Source organism: Choristoneura fumiferana, chromosome 22, assembly GCF_025370935.1.
Source record: "Choristoneura fumiferana chromosome 22, NRCan_CFum_1, whole genome shotgun sequence".
Classification (NCBI taxonomy): domain Eukaryota; kingdom Metazoa; phylum Arthropoda; class Insecta; order Lepidoptera; family Tortricidae; genus Choristoneura; species Choristoneura fumiferana.
The window spans coordinates 1,444,560-1,464,565 of NC_133493.1; the positions used below are offsets into that span (position 1 = coordinate 1,444,560).

The window sequence follows — 20,006 nt, forward strand, 5'->3', positions numbered from 1 at the left end:
TTACCCTCTAATATTCCACGTGATTTTTAAAATTATGGAGAGTAGCATCCGACAGCGGATGAAAAATTGTGCTGGATTTAAGTCACGAATACAAAATTAGAACGTTAATTAAAATTTTCCAGATATTGAATTATACTAAACTAAAAGTTAAAAAAAGTAACTATTAACTAAACTATAACCCAGAAAAAATTGGTAAATGGAACCCCCCGCGGCATTGACCCAAAGATGCTGGCAGCATTTCCTCGCTGTATAGCTATGCTGAAACGTTAATTTGATTTTAACAACTTCCGAAAGGAATTTTCAGGTTATGTAATATCAAAAGCGGCCGCTGGCTCTTTTTTAAATTATTGCTGAATTTTAAATGACTTCAAACACGGTTGCATAGGTACTGTATTTGCGTCAATTGTTAAAATAAAATGTTTATTTAGGTACATTTCCTTTTTTGGTCTGTTTATGACGATACGTGGTGCTAAATAAGAACGACTATTTCTTCAAAATATTTTACAATAATTTCAGTGGATAAGTTAAGTCAATTAGTTCCAATGCTGATCACAATCATCTCAGAATGAGAGGTTTTGAGCTGTCCTTTCCACGTAAAACGCAAATTTTAATAAGAATCGAAAGAATGAGCAAGAGATCGTACCCACGGTCCTCTGCTTGAGAGGCTAAAGCAAAACTACAAGACTACCACAGCTTGCCGAAATGCGGGCTATCGCGAATGAATTCGCCGCTAGAGGCGCTAGTGTAGCGTGAGGTCTCCGAAATGTCAAATCTCATAGTTTTTGGGTGAGCTCCGCGGGTTTATTTATAATTAGATTTTTTTTGTGAATATTTTGCATTACCTGAAATTAATTATGGCAATTATGCGTTACGGGGGCAATGAATGTCTGTGTTTTGAGACAGTTTTGTCTTTCGGAAACTTTTGTCCTCCCTTTTTTTCCGAACAAAACGGGACTAAGCAACACTGTGGTGGCTGGATATTTTTATGTACGGTTTTAAGGTGTTTTAAATATGATTTTAATCTAAACTTTGTTTTAACGCCCGTAATAACAGACTCTGAAAGCCACACGTAAAAACCTCACGGAACACTGCGCTATCTAGTAAGACAAAAAACGATAGCCCTCATTGAACTTTCATTTCCAGACAACATCTTTTCTTGGCGCCGGAGTCGGTCTCTTGCTGATGGGAGTGGTCCTTGGTACCGGCGTCTTTTGTTACACCTACCGCGTCATGGGCCCCTTGGCCTGGCTCTACTTGGTGTTCGACAGGACCACATTCGCTGTTGCTGTCCTAATCGTCATTGTCTTCTGCACCTACGGGGATGTTCGTAAGTATAAAAACATTTGACAAAATTAGTGTCATTCCAGTGCAAACTATTTTTTAAATTATCTTGACGTTTAAGCCACATTACAGTAGCCATGTGGTCATAGGAGACTTAAGTGCAGGGTTATAATTAAACAATGGTTTTGTTGCATTGAATGATTCACCGATACTGAGGGAAAACTAACCAAACGTATTGGTTAACGATTCGCCGTGAGGACGTTTATTGGGGTCCATATTTGCTCAAATAAAAATCTTATTCCTATTTTAAAAACATACTCCTGTATATGATCGGCTTTCGCACAGTAACAAGTGACATTATTTTCGCCCAATTCATTCATGCCAGCTATAGAATGTTTATCTTTTTTTCAGCCCTTATCAACTCGTTCCTAAGTTGGGCGCCATTCAAGCCGCTTAGTCGTCTGTCGTACGGAGTGTACGTCATCCATCTTGTCTTGCTGTACAGATCCAAGACAAGTCTTCGAGCTCCCCTGAGATACCATTACTTTGATGTTGTAAGTTTCATAAGATACGAGTACGTCAATGGATTAACTGACCCATCGTTAGATTGAACTTCAGGGAGTCTCTGACCATGGCGCTTTAAATCCAAGGTTCGATTCTACACGCATTGAGCTACTTTGGTTCTGCAACTTTTTTAAAATTCACTGCTTATTTCATTTTTTTCATAGAGATTAAATGTAATTGTCAGTGTATGCGATACAATACAAAAGTTACAGCACATTTATAAATGTTTGTCTAAGAGATGTCCAATGAATGACAAAAAATATTTAAATGCCCAAACAATATTGATGCTTACTCTAATTTACATATTATAGTTTACTACACTATAAATTTAGAAGAATAAGACTAAAAAAAAGTAAAAAGATGCAAGTTTCCCAAAGCAATTCTTATACTGCAAAAAAGTGAGATGCAATGATAAACCAGTCGGTTATTTTAGTTAGTACCGGAGGACGGAACTCGATTTCCACCGTCTTGCTCATTTTAAAACACAGGAACACCATTTAATAATTCTCAAATAAAGAGTAAGCCAAATTAAAAAGAAAGAAAGAAATAAATACATTTATTCACAACACAACAACAGACAACACTGCATGACAACAATATTATTAAGTAGGATAGTATAGATAGGTAGTAAGATGGTACCTATGTGTCATTGCGGTTGTGAATCGGACACTGGCTCAGCAGCACTACAACAGCTATTTATTCATCTATATGGAGTATAAAATTAATAAAAAATAAATAAATAATTAAAGCATGTCCTTGTATATATTATTTTCAGCTTCATTCGCAAGCCTGGCCGATTTGGAACCGCGCAAGTTTCATTTATAGGTTCACTAGCTGTTTTCCGCGACTACGTCCCGACGACGATTTTAACCGACATTAGTTTTTATTAGTATCTCTGAATTATTTCTGTGCAGGTGGTGGAAGCTGCTGGGTTGGCAGTGACCTCGCTGATACTGAGTTTGACGGTGTGGCTGCTGGTGGAGGCGCCCCTCATCAACTTTACGAACAAGTATCTCGACACCAGGTGCGTCATTTTTACAGATCACATATTTACTCTTGCTCAACTCATTCATTTGTATCTTTATATCACATGTAATTTTGATAAATTGTGTTATTATAAGTAATAATAGTAATATTGATAATAGTTCTTCGTCTTCATCATCGTCATCGGTGTAGGAGTGGGGGGAGGGGGGGGGGCAAATTTTTCAGGGAGAACTGAAAGCGTAGGGGAGTGCGCTATTGTATTGGACCAAGAGCCCGCGACGGCTAGACCTTCGTTATTTTATGAAAGCTGAAAAATAACGAAGATCTGGCCGTCGATCGCTCTTGCTCTATATAAATGATGTGACGGACTATAGTTTGTGTTTATCTGTATCTTTTTTTTTTTCAGATCAAAAGAGAAGGTGAATGGAACCCAGAATGGAGTAGAAATAACAAATAACACAAACAAACATAAAGTTAATTAGTTTGTTTTGTTATTTTAGACTACATTAAGACCCAAATAGACTACGACACTTTATACAGAAATACTTCGTGTATACACGCGTGACATTCACGTTCATACCAGAAACACAGATAGTTCAAAAGTCAATCTCCTGTATGTACTTCACTTTTCATACCTTCGCTCGGCGGTCGCTCTAAGGTTGTCAACTATGGCTTATGCACCAAAAAACTATCGTGGTAGTGGCACTCGTATCTAGTTGTTTGATTTATGGTTGAGAATGAAACGGAAAAATGGAAATATAAATTAATAGGTACCTAATTGAAATATTTTAATTTTAATGTCATTGTTATATTATTATTAATTTGTCACAGAAAATATCCTGCGACGATTTCGTTATTGGCGAAATTCACGATTATATAATTTAAACACCCGTCCACTGAACAGTTATAATAACTTTTTTTTTTGATTACACAAGAAAGTTCACAGACGCGTGGCTCAAGCGGATGGCACTCGCGCTCGCACTGGTCCCAACCGGTCCGAGATATCGTGTCCGTGAGCAGTGTCTATGTGTGCGTTGCTCGAGCGCACTCTTGTATGGAGATTGATTTCTGGACTATCTGTGTTCTATGTTCATACAGTGATATTTCGTGTAAACACCGTAGTGTATCGTTTAAAGTGTCGTAGCATAAACTTAACTTTAGTCAATGGCTATGAGTGTCGATAGTAGTCATTAATGAATGAGCATTTAATGAATTATAATGAATTAGACAATCACGCATAATGTTTTAAGTATTCTCGTGAGCACGAACAGCGTAAGAGTGATCTTCACGAAATAATATAAGTTCTGAATAAACTTTACTGTTCAGCTAGTGGCATTGAAAAGGATAATGGTCAATATATAAATGACGTGACCAAGAAAAAGTTGACGCAACTATTATACAGAAGATACAACTATAATTATATAGAATGTTACTGTTTCTCGGGGCTCGGTTTTTTCTTCTGAAGATTCATATGAGAAATAAATAGAAAACCGATCTTCGGTTTCGAGTTCTGAACGACATTAGCAAACTAGTTTAATACATAATGGTTTACTGGAGGTCTATGGGGGAGGCCAAGCAGTGGACGTCCTATGGCTGATAATGATGACGATTTAATTTATCCATTTCTTATGACTGTCGTAGTGTCGATGATTTCGTCAATGGAGAAAACACTCATCATCATCCCAGCCTATATACGTCCCACTGCTGGGCACAGGCCTCCTCTCAGAACAAGAGGGCTTGGGCCATAGTTCCCACGCGGGCCCAGTGCGGATTGGGAACTTCACACGCACCATTGAATTGCTTCGCAGGTTTGTGCAGGTTTCCTCACGATGTTTTTCCTTCACCGCAAAGCTCGTGGTAAATGTAACTCCGCACATGAATTTTGAAAAAATTCAGAGGTGCGAGCCGGGGTTTGAACCCACGACCCTCTGCTTGAGAGGCGATAGGTCAAACCACTAGGCTACCACGGCTTGTTTTGGAGAAAACACTAATAAACCGTTTTTGTCCAGCGTGCATCTATACTTAATGTCACACAGTTTAGTTTTCCTGGACGCATGAAAATACTTTTGTAATTTTTTACAACAGTTTTATATCAATAAGTACCTACATTATGTTTGCGATTGTACAAATTGGGAATACTCCATCTAAATCTAATTGTTTTAAAGCTAAAATAAGTGAAAATATTATTTAAAGGGGCTGTGGAAAAACTATATTAATAGTGGGATGGTGAAAATGTTACCACTGTTTTGTTTAAACATAATTAGATGTTTTTTTACTAAACAAACAAGTCAGATAAAGGCTTGTGTGATTGTAGATACAGGGTGGAATGTTGAGATGAGGCAGCAAGGGCACCTTTACTAACTTTTTGAGTGATGACAATCGACAGTAACAGATTTTTGATATAATGTACAGTCAGCGAGAAAATCGTCAGATTTGACTTTTATTTAAATGCCAATCGGTCCCATTTCTATCAAGGATTAAAACACTCTTTGAGGCCAACTAAGGTTAGAGTACTAGAACACCCACAAATCAAAAAAACTTTTTCCATACAGTTCGTAGGGTACTAATTTGCAGTGAAACTTTCACATGTTGTTTTTTTACGAATATGAATCCTTAAACAGTATGTAGACAACAAAAAACTGAACATTGTAACTAAAGTATTGCTGCCCCATCTCAACTTTCCACCCTGTATATGATATAAATAAGATAGGAAAATACGTACCTACGTAAATTCTGCATATTTCAATTTTAAATATTTCGTCCCTACTGTGTTAAGATCTCACATGCATGACCGTTTAATCAAACTAACCCAAGTGTCTGTTGAAATATTAAGAATATAAATTTGTAAACTCTTTGATAACAACGGTAAGGATTTTTGTAGGAGCAGTCTTCTGTAAAAATCTTCGCTAACATTAAACAAATTAGGACGTTAGTACGGCCAAGGACTTTAAATCGTGACCATAGTGACGTCGCATTAATTGACAATGAAAATCGTAATGACATTTCCTTTGAAAACTTTCCATGGTGGCTCATTTATTAGAGTCCTTGATCGTACATTAGAAATATTCTTTGCGTAGTTGCAATTAAGTATTTGTACATATTGTTATTGTTTTTTTAATAATAATAAGATTTTAAAGAAAAATACCAAAATCTGTAAAAGTTTTTTATTTACCTTAAAACGAAATAACATTAACAACAACACACATTCACACACTCAGAACACTCTGTACATAACAAACAACAACTTTGTACAACATAAAATAATTAACAAAACTGTCACATCTTACCATACCTTTGGTACAAGTACCAGTTTTAATTTTAAGCCACATGCTGGTTATATTGATATTTTGCTAAGAGAAATACAGATCTGGCGTTTGATAGATTTTGCCTACCTTGCTATTGTCCTTATGCAATTTATGCTTTTTGAAAAGATAACCCATATGTACCAAAAAACTAAAAAGAAACATAACACGAAAGTTTCTACGAGTTATGTTAAGGTCAGACCAGGAATGAACAAATGGTTTCACACATTGGAATAAGATAAGAGGCGGGCAAAGAAATATTATAACAATTAAAAATTTAAATCTTATGCGATCCCTTCTTAGTGTGAATAATCGTTTCATACACCGGTACTTTGAATGGGACGGGCTTGTCAACAGTAACAATAACGTGCTTCACAACTTCGAACGGCACCTCCTTAATTTTCGGTACATGTACCGTTTTTTCTACTTTGTAAGGAACCGACTTCTCAACGGGGATTGACACTTCTTTAATAATAGGTATGACAACAGCTTTAGGTACCGGTACTTGGATAGGTACCGGGTGCGGTACTGGGATGAGGATGGGTTGGTTAATCTTGAACTCTACGTTCTTGGGTACAGGGACCACTACTTCTTTGTAATGCTTGATGGGTTCAGGATTTTCTTCTTCCACGTGCTGATGGACGGGGTAGGAGTGGGAGTTTAGTTCGTGACCGCCGTAGCTGTGGCCGCCGCTGAAGTCGTGGCTGCCAAGATCTTGTCCAAAGTCGTGGCCAGATTGACCATCTAATCCAGAGTTCTGACCATAACCGTTCGAGTAGTCCGAGGCTTGGAGCTGTAACAAAAGCAAAATGGGGTATTTTTTTTATCATAACTCAAAATACCTGTTGAGATTATTTTATCGTGATACAATCGGCCGTTATTTATAATTAGTTTCTTACAAGTGTTTTGAAAACGATATTTTAATAATATACAAAAAAGTGCTTCAAACTTTGAAATTTTAATCGAATATTTTAGCAACTGAAAATTAACAATATTCAAAATAAAAAGTAGCTTGTTTCAGTGTGGCATAGGAACTATATAGCCATGTTATCGTTAATGTTAGGATACAAGTAAAAAGTCCAGTTAATCTCCATTAATCTTCAGCCAGTTCTATGTTTATTTATTTACATATCGAAAAAGATGTAACAGGCATTCAAGTTTTTACGCTGCCTCAAATAATATAAAAAATCGACAACTATCATCATATTTATGTCATGCCAAAATATCTACTAGCTCTTGGCCTATAAATATTTCCTATGGCCTATGTGGTTACCTGTCACATTCTATGATTATAGGGGAAAGCGTTACCTCCTTTATTAAGGCTTTTGTAGTTCCAAGTACCTTGCTCACGTAACTGTCAAGTAAAATGCGACCGCAAAAACTACTTTACCTGCGCGTCACTTCAAAAGAAAACTTTTAGTTGCCTTTTTTTTCACTTTCAATCTGCGCTCCAGTTAGACTATTGAATAACCGCAGCAGTTACGTCAGACTGACACGGAACGAACTTTTATCACAAGCTAAAACAGTGCTGCTTGTTTTGTAAAAATAGATTATTGCGTATGAAAGTAGCCATTTACATCAATGTTAAGGCTGTATAATCTGCTAAGTTATAAATAAGTTTCTGTTAAAAAAAAATAATACAATGCCTTTCTTGCAGATAGAACAGAAGTAATGGACTAAAAGAATTTCTTTGCTCACCCGCGACCTTATGATAGCTAAGTTTATGCAAAATATGCGTGTTCATGCAGTTCTTCCACCTCTACTTACACTGTAAGAACACACACAAACCCATCTTTCACCAGCACCACACTATAAACTGATGCGTTGTGAACTCAATAAGAGTTCATCTTCAGAGCAACACAACCGTACACCATGCTACCAGATCTTGTGTCTAATATCTTTGTGCATAAACTTAGCTATCATAAGGTCGCGGGTGAACAAAGAAATTCTTATAGTCCATTGATATGGACCTCCACAAAGTAACGCCAGATACAATAAATTAGAACAGAAGTAATAAGTTGCTATGTGTAGTTGAACTGAACTTATTGTCCCGGAAAAGTACTTACAAAGTTCCTACAAGATAGTACAAAGTCGAAGAAAACAGCTAGTTTTTATATGAACTAAAAGAATTTCCTTGCTCACCCGCGACCTTACGATAGCTAAGCTTATGCAAAATATGCTTGTTCATGCAGTTCCTCCACCTCAACACATAAACACGCATATTTTGCATAAGCTTAGCTACCGTAAGGTCGCGGGTGAGTAAGGAAATTCTTTTAGTTCATTGATATGGACCTCCGCAAAGTAACGCCTGATTCAATAAATTAGTTTTTATATCCTAATGATAACATAAGTTTTAAATAGACAAGGGCCATTTCCACCAGTCCTTGATAAACTTCACGTTATTCTTAGATTCGTAGATTCTTTGGTTTCCATTCGAGAAGTAAACAGTGCCAATTAACTATCCTGGCTACCCATGACAAGTCTAGACGCGTTTAATGGCGTATCTGTAATCTAACTACGGAACTTTGCCAGTCAATTGTCTGTGGATTGACCCAATTGGCAAAAGTTTGCCAGCTCCGATAAAGCTGTCCCACTTACATAAAACTCTGGGGACTTAGAGTACAACCGTATTGGAGATATTATAATTTAAGCTTGAGGATACTACGGAGGTTATCTACAGGGGGATATTACTACGTGCATATGTATGTGTATGTATGTATGTAAACTCTTTATTGTACAAAAGAAAATTAACAAAATACAATTGACAAACTTTAAGATACTTGTTGTTTGTTGTTGTTGCATATGTTTAATCGAAAGCATGCCAAGACGTATAAAATAAAAAATATTAAAGGCTGACCAGGAATATAAAAAACCTGACGCGAGGGCAGCACTCCTGCGTTTTATATTGCAACATTCTTCACACGCTTACTATAGGATACCTACCAGTCATATTGACAACGGTGTCGGTGATGTTATTTAAAGGATTTTCTAATCCCTCAGACTTTTTCTATGACAAATACTTTTATACATTGTGAATTATTTTCCTTCCAAGGCTATGTATAATCTTCGGCATTTTAACGCACAAAAACACAAAATAACAATTTAAAATACCACGCGCAAACAACGTTAAACTTTGACACGTTAAAACACTTAATCGCCAAAAAAACTTAAAACCTCAATTCAAGTGGCACATCAGCTAATGGTGGACATTTGGGGAAATTTGGTAGAAGGATAGCGAAGCTCAAATGGCAATGGGCGGGACGTATTGCCCGAAAAATCGATTCGTGGTGTAGAGCTGTTCTGAATTGGAGACCATGGGAACAGAAAAGACCAGTGGGCAGACCACAAATGAGATGGAAAGACGATATAAACTGCCCAAAATAGACCAGAGTGGAAGAGGTTGAAGGAGCCCTACACCAAGAATTTGGTAGAAGAAGATCTAATGGTTGTCGTGAGCAGACTGTAAATACTACTAAACAAGAAGGATATAATAGAAGTAATGAAATAGCATTATTGCAAATCTTTAAAAATATAAATATATTATACCTAAAAAGAAAGAAAGAAAGACAAAAAATACATTTATTCATAACACAAGACACAAGAATATACCTCGTTGTGTTTCTTGCCGGATTCTGCTTAACAGAGGGTTTTTCCGAAACGGATGTAGATTTGTTTGACATTCACTAAGTGCTTATTATAGCCTAGATTGAATAAAGTTATTTTGACTTTGACTTTGCCAAACCTACCTAAGAAGTCACTAGTTCTGTATTTTTTTAATGTAATTTATACTCGTATGTATTTTATTTAAAAATAAAATGTCTTTCTGCCAAGCTTCTCGCGGCGCATTATTCTTGGCAATGATGGTTTTTCCGAAAGCGCTGGCAGTTTAAAACTGACATGTAAAAGATCCCTTTGCGGCGTCCTTGCAGAAAAAAACCTTTTTTTTAGATTTTGCCACAAGACAGGCCGCAAGTCTGTTTTCCGCCGGCAAAAATCTTTTCGTGAACTCAACATAATAAGTAACTAATATCTAATGTACTTTAGAAGATTACACTCTGAGCATAAAGTCGTTCGTCGAAACTATGCAGAAACAAAAGTGTAGGTACCGAGGCTTATGCAACTAAGAGAAAAAGGTAAAGGCCTTTGAATTGTTAATGTATAGGAAAATCTCACTTTTAGGACATCAAAAGGATCGAAAATCGTACTGCGAATAAATTGGAGATCCTTTTGTTTGTTTTAAAAGCATTGGGTGAGACGAAGCATTTATCACAGGAGATGGCGACAAGCGCGGACGTGCCGAAAGTTATCCTGCTAATATTATAAATGCGAAAGTTTGTGAGCCCCTTTACGTTTACGTTACACTGCCCCGTTAAAAAAGCTAAACAGATTTGGGCGCCAGAAAATTCTTTATCCTTTTTCTGCCACTGGTTTGTAGTTATAGTAATTACTCCTCCTAATTTTTCTCTTCATAATTATTTTTTGTTCATAATAAATTTGTTGCTAGTACAAACAAAGAAGATCATAATAGCTCATTTTATGATTTTATTCCCACACGTAATGCTGCTGTTGATACTTAATAATAGTTTTGGTGGCCTCTTGTGACGGTTGGGATCTACATAACTCTAAGTTGGAACTTCTAACCTAATATAATCTACTTTTATGCACCTAACCTTTTAGGGTTCCGGAGCCAAAATGGCAAAAAAGGAACCCTTATAGTTTCGCCATGTCTGTCTGTCTGTCCGTTCGCGGCTTTGCTCAGGCACTATCAATGCTAGAAAGCTGTAATTTTGCACGGATATATGTATATGTAAACTATGCCGACCAAATGGTACAATAAAAAAAAAAAAAATTATGGTATCTCCCATAGACGTAAAGTGGGGGTGATTTTTTATCTCATCCAACCCTATAGTGTGGGGTATTGTTGGATAGGTCTTTTAAACTATAAGGGGTTTGCTAAGACGATTTTTCGATTCAGTGATTTGTTTGCGAAATATTAAACTTTAAAGTGCAAATTTTGATTAAAATCGAGCGCCCCCCCCTCTAAAATCTAAACCGGTGGGTGGAAAAATTTGAAAAAATTCAGGATGGTAGGATGGTAGTATATCAAACTTTCAAGGAAAACTATAACGGCTAAGTTTGCTTGAGAATTATTAGTAGTTTATGAGTAAATAGCAGCCTACGCTATAAAATATACCTAAACTTGGAAGATTCCGTATAAAATACGAAATCCTTAGAAAAATATTACTTAATTTTTTCGTAATGGCAACGGAACCCTATTTTGGGCGTGTCGGACACGCTCTTGGCCGGTTTTTTGCGTCTATACTGGAACTGTCATGATACTGATGATAATGATGATGACATTCTCTTTGACGTATCCGTCAACGGCGAGCCTTGCTAATCCGAAGGTTAAAAGTATGACGGGATACTTCTATTTCCAATGTAAGGAACACTCTTGACCGTTCCCTCTCAGTTTTTTTAAACGATACCTCATGAATTCTTAAATGAAGGACAAGCGGGTGTTATTTCTACTCACAAAGAAAATGTCCTAAGTGCCTAAGTAATATTGTGCTAAATTAATCCTTAGGATGCCACCTTACGGTTATACTGGCACTCGAAACTATGACGTAGTTACTGTTATTTGTTTGTGTCGTTGAACCTAAGCATTTTAGTTTCTTTGATATAAGGCGATCACGGGATGTACCGTTTTTCTTAAAGTACTCATGACAGGAGCTGAAACGTGCTCTAATAGACTGAATAAGCATGATCTAATCGGACACGATAAATGTTTAGTTGTATCTGTCGGTCCTGACTTGGAAAATTGCCTAGAATTCTCACCAGGTGGCAAGTGGTCTATCATGGTCGTAGAGCAAGAGTTGGGTTGGAGAGATAATGTGGGTAAAAGTGACCCAAATTATTGAGAATTCAGTTAATTGTTGAGATTGCGACGAAATTTACTTCCAAAACTGCATTTTACGCAGAGAACAAGCCGCTTTGCCCTGTGCAATATTATTATTATTACAAATATGAATGATTTTATTCGTTATCGTGAAATACGCCAGATCACAAACATGAGAAGCAATACGGCAGATCGAATAGAGCAATACATTCGTCGATATTCCTAGCTCTATACCGTGCACAACGTGATATACCGAAAAAAAGAAAAATTTAGGTACGACGAGCGAAGCGAGGAGTGGTTAGTACGAATTGTGACCACAACACACGAGCCGAGCGAGCGAAGTGAGCGTGCCGCGACAGCGGCCGGCGAAGTGCCAGAACCGATATGGTGACATTTCATTTATATGCCTAGTTATTTCATGATCTGCCTAAACTGGCCAAATCATGAAATGGCGGCGTTTCATGATATGCCTAGGAATTTCATGATCTGCCTAAACGTCCCTAGGCAAATCGTTAAACGGTGAGTTTTGAACGATATAGCGGATGTCCCTTAGCCAATTCATGAAATGGCGCCATTTCACGATATGCGAATTTCGTGATCTAGTGGATTTTACGATCGGCCGCCGACATAATTATATAATAGGTAAGTATATTAACCATGTTATGTCCATAATGTTAACCATTCCGACCTACTTGTTTTTGATTTACGTGCGGAGTATGCAAAAATATCTGACGCGTAGAAATAGAGTCGTATCAGATATTTAGGCACCTTTGTTGTGTCAGACAGAATATTGATGCTGGTGACTGTACATACTTAAATAAAACCGGCCAAAAGCGTGTCGGACACACCCAGGATAAAGTTCCGTAGCCTCTACGAGAAAATCATACTAGATTCGTATTAAACAAGTAATATTACAAGCTTTTATTTAGTTTCACCTGTCCCGTTGTCTGTCTATCTGTCTGTAATGAAATCTTGCAAGTTAAATTTGACCAACTTTCAGTAGTCAGATTGACTTGGAATTTGGAATACTTATGTAAATCGCGTGACAATACCATAATCTAGTAGTGACAGCCTACCAGGATCGTCTCCGCGGGACGGAACTCTTCAACGGTTAATAGCATCGACTTGAACTTTGGTATGCAAATGTAGTTTGGGTGACAATGCAAGTCCAGTCAACAAAAAGTACAGTGAGGATAAAAAGCTTGTATTAAAAAAAAATAGTTAGGTTATTTTTCCAAGAATTTTGTAGTCAGGTTCTCGACTACTGGGCTACCTGAACGTCCAATATGACCCTGAGTACAACATACCTGTTGGTCTTGCCTCGCTTGCGCCTGCGCCTGGGCCTGCATCTGAGCATACCGCGCGTAATGGTTGTAGTAGGGGTTCCACGAATCTTGCGCAAACGCCGCTACCACCAACGCGCTGAGTAGCTGTAACGAGAAAATAAAAAAAATAATGTCATGGGAGATTTGACGCCAATGAGGGCTATCGCGTATGAATTCGCCACTAGAGGCGCTAGTGTAGCGTGAGGTCTCCGAAATGTCAAATCTCATAGTTTTTAGGTGAGCTACGCGGGTTTATTTATAATTAGAATAATTTTGTGAATATTTTGCAATATCTGAAATTAATTATGGCAAATATGCGTTCCGGGGCAATAATGAATGTCTGTGTTTTGAGACAGTTTTGTCTTTCGTAAACCTTTGTCCTCCCTTTTTTCCGAACAAAACGGGGACTATGCAACACTGTGGCATGCTCGATATTTTCATGGTACGGTTTTAAGGTGTATTAAATATGATTTTAATCTAAACTTTGTTTTCACGCCCGTAATAACAGACTTTGAAAGCCATACTTAAAAACCTCACGCAACAGTGCGCCATCTAGTGAGACAAAAAACGATAGCCCTCATTACACTAAAGGTAAATAACGATTTTGGGGAAATGACCTAAGCAGCCCTTAAATACGTATTAAACATCCAAGACTCGAGAGCAAACATTCGTATTCTTCATACAAATATCTGCCTCGGCCGGGGATCGAACTTGGGACCACAAGCATCGTAGTCAGGTTTTACCACTAAGCTATATAGCTATACTAGATTTTGCCCGCGGCTCCGCCCGCGTGGTATTCGGTTATCGCGCGCTGTTCCCTCGGGAACTGTGCATTTTTTCGCAATAAAAAGTAGCCTATGTCACTTTCGGGCCCATAAACTATCTCTATGCCAAAAATCACGTCGATCCGTCGCTCCGTTACGGCGTGAAAGACGGACAAACATACACAGAAACACACACTTTTGCATTTATAATATATGGCCAAGTGGTTAGAGAACCGAAGACTGACTACGAAGCTTGAGGTCCCGGGTTTGATTCCCAGCCGGGGCAGATATTTGTATGAATAAAACGAATGTTTGTTCTCGGGTCTTGGATGTTTAATATGTATTTAAATATGTTTATCTTTAAAGATATTTATATGTTTATCTATATAAGTATATTTATCCGTTGCCTAGTATCCATAGTACAAGCTTTGCTTAGTTTGGAACTAGGTAAATTGGTGTCAAGTGTCCCATGATTATTATTATTATTATTATATTATGCTCGTCCTACAATCCTACCTCGGTACTAAATAATCCTATCTTGGTACTCCAACTCCTATCGTAAGCTATATTAACCACTGGCAGGTCGTCAAATTTATAAATAAATTAAGTATTTTTATTAGTAATACTACTGTATAAAGGTGCTGTTTTTATTTTAATTTACGTACCTACTTCTTAATACTGGTTGGTTCACTAATGTCTCACCAAAACTTTTTTTTACAAATGATTGTTTCATATATGTCTCATTTCGTCAAATTGATTTTATTTTGAAACTGTAAGTGTTACAGGATTATAGGTTCACAATCGTCTTGAAATAAGTCCCGAACAGTTCACAGTTTCAGAATAAAATGCATTTGGCCAAATGAAACATTTGTGAAACGAATCATTGGTACAAAAAACCCTCGTTCTAGCGTAACTAAGCATCAAGACGCAACACTTTCATGCAAATATAAGAGGTCCTAAATGGCAATTATGGTCTACATTTCTGACAATAAGTCCAATACGCGAGAGTAGTTTATTTAATGTGAGTCTCAGAGTGCATATTTAGTTACGAACATTATCTAACCGTCGCAACGCCGAGGACATTATTAACCGCCGTCTTGCACTCTTGACAGAGTGACTATAATAGTCGCTATCTTGCTCACGCAGGCTTCCTTTGCAATATAACATTAGTGTGTAGCATTTATTTAAAACATTATTTTAAACTTTGCACCGTATTTTTCTTTCCGTTGAATTTGATAGAGGCTCAGTTCATAAATAGAAACTAGAGAAAAAACATCCCGTGCATCTGCCTAAGAAATATTAGTGAAATTGATTATGAAATGCGGCTTTTACCAGGTCATCCGTCCATCTCGTTGGTGGACGTCCTACGCTGCGCTTGCCAATCGCGCGGTCTCTACTGAACTTTTACCAGGTCATCCGTCCATCTCGTTGGTGGACGTCCTACGCTGCGCTTGCCAATCCGCGGTCTCTACTCGAGAACTTTTCGGCCCCAACGGCTATCTCCGTGCTATATGGCCTGCCCATTGCCACTTCAACGAGCTAATTCGCTTGGCTATGTCGGTGACCCTTGTTCTTCTACGTATTTCCTAATTTCTGATTCGATCCCGTAGAGAAACCCCAAGCATAGCTCTCTCCATAGCGCGCTGAGCAACTCTGAGCCTATTTATAAGGCCTATAGTTAAGCACCACGTCTCGGATCTATATGTCATCACTGGCAACACAGTTGGTTAAAGACTTTTCAGTATTATCACGCAGAATAAAAAGCTTGTATAAAGAGCGAAATAAAAGCTTGAATAGAATTGAATAGAGAAATAAAAGCTACTTTAAGGGCAAAGATATCGACACGGCCAAAGTTACAAAAATATGTATATACGACTTTATGCACTTAACATTACCGACGTGTATACATATTTTTGCAACTTTGGCCATGTCGATATCTTTGCCCTTGACTAAAAATAAAGTTTTTTTTTTTTTAATTATGTCAACGGGATCCTATTAAGTACTAGTTTCACTATGTGTCCGTCCGTATGTCTGTATGTTTTGAACTGAAATACTATCTCCGCTATTACATAAGTAAAATAAAAGTCAAAATAAAAAGGGTCCCCATATAAGTAACGTACTTTTTGTTACTCGCAATTGGCCCATTTTTTTCTAACTATTATTATTATTTAACAGGTTGTCATGATAACAATATTGCCATTACTGGACTTGAACCCACTAAGATGGCATCTCAAACCGCCGTATATCACGCTTGTCGTATTTTTGCTCCGTGTCATTTCACGCCGACGATTATGTGACATATAGGTGCATATTGCGGATGGTCACGCGGCGGTTTTAAATTAGGAGACCAATATGCATAGTTGTAGCTATTGTTAATTAGTTTACAGAAAACTTCATCATCATATTCGTCTTCTGCATTTCTTATTGACTCACCCACCAAGCTATTTGAATAGTTTCTACTGGGAATGATCATGTACAGTCGAGGGCAAAGATTTACTACCTTGTCGCTAATTTTATGATTTAAATTCGGGTTTTGTTCCGTGTACCTTGATTTTAGAGAAGCTTGATATTTCGGCACGAGACGACGACTGTGCCGTAATATCGAGTTTCTTTGAAATCAAGGTACGCAGAACAAAACCCTAATTTAAATCATAAAATTAGTAATGACCGCTATAGTCTAAAACATTGTACATCATCGCTGTTACTTCATGTTTGAATTTTTGTATAAAATTGTCTGGTGACATGCAGTGAGAAGGTACTAAAATAAAAAGCTATCTTTGATCTCGACTATACAACTTAGATAGAGTATTTTAACTACCAATAACATTTACATACAATGCAATACAAATATTCTTTACTGAACATCACAATGTCAGCGGGTACCGTGAGATTACAAAATTAAAAAGCAGAATATCGGAATCCGCATTGCCTGTAAGAATAAATTTCCAGTGAAAACTATACCATATCCAAGAAACCATATTTCTTTCATAAAATTGTAATTTTAATAACAATAAATGTAGACTATTTCTGTTCCTGGTGAATTCTCCACGACACAGACAAGACACCCACTCATAAAGCGGTTAAAAAAACACCGCGTTTCCAAAACGAAAACACACCCGTATGTCACATCACAAAAGCATTATAAATCTTTTCGCAGTTGGCTAACATTGTCGGATATAGCGTGATATAGTGCTGTTGGCTACTGCCCATTATATATCGTACCGTTTACCGCATGGACGATATATTTTGTCGACCGGCCGTCGTTATGGGCACTTTAAATCGTAGGTGTTAGAGTTCGTAGCTTTTTAAACTACAGCAAAAAAATTCGGCGGTTGTAACAACTTTTTTTCTTTTTTTTAGTCAAATAGCTGGTAAACAAGCATGCGGGGCACCTGATGGTAAGTGATCACCGCCGCCCATGAACACCTACAGCATTATTAGGACTGCGGGTGCATTGCCGGCCTAAAGAGGGGGGGGAAGGGGCGAGGTAGAGTTGGGCCTCCGGATCTCCCACTCACCGTACGAAACACAGTAGCAAAACTTCTATTTCACGCCGGTATTCTGTGGGAGTGTGGTACTAACCCGGTCGAGCCGGTCCATCGTACTGCAGCCAGCAAGTGGTAACAGTGAGGCTCTACTACATAAACCAATTCACCAACCAATTCATGTCAAAATGCAATTAAAAAGAACTTTGGGTCCGGTACCTACAGACAGACTGCGCAGTCCAGCTGCAATTACTGGCACTAGAGGTATCCCATCTTAGGCCTCTAGGTTGGCAACGCATCTGCAATACCCCTGGTGTTGCAGATGTTTATGGGCGGTGGTGATCTCTTACCATCAGGAGACCCACGTGCTCGTTTGCCATCCAGTCGAATAAAAAAAAAAAAAAAAAACGTAACTGCCAACTGCCGACTGCCCATACATTTCAAGTCAAGTCAAAGTCAAAATAATAATATCTTTATTCAATTTAGGCTATAAACAAGCACTTATGAATGTCAAAAAAAATCTACCACCGGTTCGGAAAAAACCTCTGTTGAGAAGAATCCGGCAAGAAACTCAACGAGGTATATCTTTTAAACATCACATCACAAGTATTTAACACAACTTTATTTTTAACACAGTAGATTCGCTATTTGAAGGGATTGCTAATGCGGATCGGAATTATTTCCAAATATCCCGGTTCATGATAATAATCATTAACTTTATAATACACCTTAGATATGTCTTCTTGACAATAGATCTCAATTTTGTATCCGTTTCATTTGTAATATTTTTTGGCATTTTATTATAAAAACGTATTTCAATTGCAGTCAGAGTGCAGTTGTGCCAACTGCAATGAAAAATGTATGGGCAGTCGGCAGTTGTGGTTAGGTTGCAGTTGGAGTGCAGTCCTTCTGTACTGGCCCTTAGATGACAATAAAAAGCTATAACGTCTACTAGCTGTTGCCCGCGACTCCGTCCGTGTAAGATTTATTTATCGCTATCCCGTAGGTACTATGCAATTTTCCGGGATAAAAACTATCCGATGTCCTTCTTCAGGACTCAAACTATCTCTATACCGAATTTCGTCTAAATCGATTCAGCGGTTTTTTGGTAAATAAAGCCTACAATAAAGACGGGCTCATTCATTACAAGTTATTAAGGCCAACATGGAATCATATCAGAGTAAATAATTTTATTTGTCAATATCAATGTTTATTGAATGACATTAAATGTTATTACGACACTGTTCTGTGGTGGCCAGGGAATCAAACAGGTTGACGGGAATATCGGTCAATCCCAATCAAAAATTCCGAAAAACTTTTTAAATTCCCGTTAAGCTCTCTGAAAGAGGTCGGACAAATTTCCAAAACACTGAGTTGATAATACATACTTGATAGGTATTATAAATGCGAAAGTGTTTGTGTTTGTATGTATGTTTGTCCGTCTTTTTGGCATAGAGATAGTTTATGGGCCAGAGAGTGACATAGGCTACTTTTTATCCCGAAAAAATGCACAGTTCCCGAGGGAACAGCGCGCGATAACCGAATTATACGCGGGCAAAGCCGCGGGCAAATGCTGTTTAAAATATAATTATGTTATTAAAAAAACATAACACTCACATATGCTTGTACTGAACACATTTTGCTGCTCACACCACGGTTGCAAAAATGAAAGTAATGTCACAATTCCCGACTCGCCGTTTTATAGTCTATCATAGTACATTCCAATTTTAGGTAACTTGGTCATTTTGCTCTACTCCTATCAAACCAACCTATCTTAATCCTTGATCGTATCAACCATTCAAGATCTGATAGTTCTATGTAATTTGGTTAAGTTATATCATCAATTCTTGCTATGATGAACTAAACGGCGGCATTTATATTTGATTTGCATCCATTGCCGGGATGCAAGCGAATGTTTTTAGTTTTACTTGAATTGACAAAGCAATGGATTTCTAACTTGATTTGACGTCGCACGTTCCGAAAGTTTTGTGGTACAAGGGGAGTTCATCGTGGTTTTTTTTTGTAGGTTTTTTAGTTTATTTACCTAGTGAACCCCAATTGAATGAGCTGATTCGAGGAGAGTGAACTTTAAAATGTATGGACGTACGGTGGCTTTTTTGCTCAATGCATTGGAAAGGTTTCTACATAATACATTGCGCAATATGTGAGGTAATTCTAGACCATAATGTAACTCAAACTTCCGTTGTATTTTTTCCTTTTCCATTCGTTCATCTTTTGTGGTATGCTCACATTAACTGATAAATAAAGAGTTGTTTTTATGAGAGAATACCTTTGGAAATTCTACAAAATTAATATTACACCCGTAGCTTGTGTGTCTGTACACAGAAAAAAAAGAATTTTGTTATTCGGCCGACAATTGGCGGAGTTATTGTGTAACAAACACA

General features: G+C 37.6%; 2 protein-coding genes across 2 annotated transcripts in view; one reads left to right on the forward strand and one right to left on the reverse strand.

Annotated features, from left to right (window-relative positions):
* Positions 1-5,988, forward strand: part of LOC141440199 (nose resistant to fluoxetine protein 6-like) — a 32,960-nt gene extending 26,972 nt beyond the window's left edge. The window contains exons 11-14 of the mRNA XM_074104664.1: positions 1,144-1,327; positions 1,693-1,835; positions 2,760-2,869; positions 3,236-5,988. Of these exons, the coding sequence (XP_073960765.1) occupies positions 1,144-1,327; positions 1,693-1,835; positions 2,760-2,869; positions 3,236-3,311 (513 nt within the window). The 3' untranslated portion in view covers positions 3,312-5,988. The remainder of the gene's footprint in view (positions 1-1,143; positions 1,328-1,692; positions 1,836-2,759; positions 2,870-3,235) is intronic.
* On the reverse strand, positions 5,979-19,271 carry LOC141440202 (uncharacterized). The gene is made up of 3 exons (XM_074104667.1): positions 19,219-19,271; positions 13,335-13,457; positions 5,979-6,924 (listed from the first exon to the last, which is right to left on the reverse strand). Exons 1-3 carry the CDS (start codon positions 19,237-19,239, stop codon positions 6,409-6,411), a joined length of 660 nt encoding a protein of 219 aa, XP_073960768.1. The 5' UTR covers positions 19,240-19,271; the 3' UTR covers positions 5,979-6,408.
* Positions 19,272-20,006: the final 735 nt, after the last annotated feature.

Bases quoted from the DNA above. Each gene is read 5' to 3' on its own strand.
- LOC141440202 (XM_074104667.1), bottom strand. From the start codon at position 19,239: ATGTGTTCAGTACAAGCATAT. The intron at 13,458-19,218 runs GTGAGTGTTATG...TTCTCGTTACAG, and splicing joins TGTGTTCAGTACAAGCATAT to CTACTCAGCGCGTTGGTGGT. The intron at 6,925-13,334 runs GTATGTTGTACT...CTTTTGTTACAG, and splicing joins AAGCGAGGCAAGACCAACAG to CTCCAAGCCTCGGACTACTC.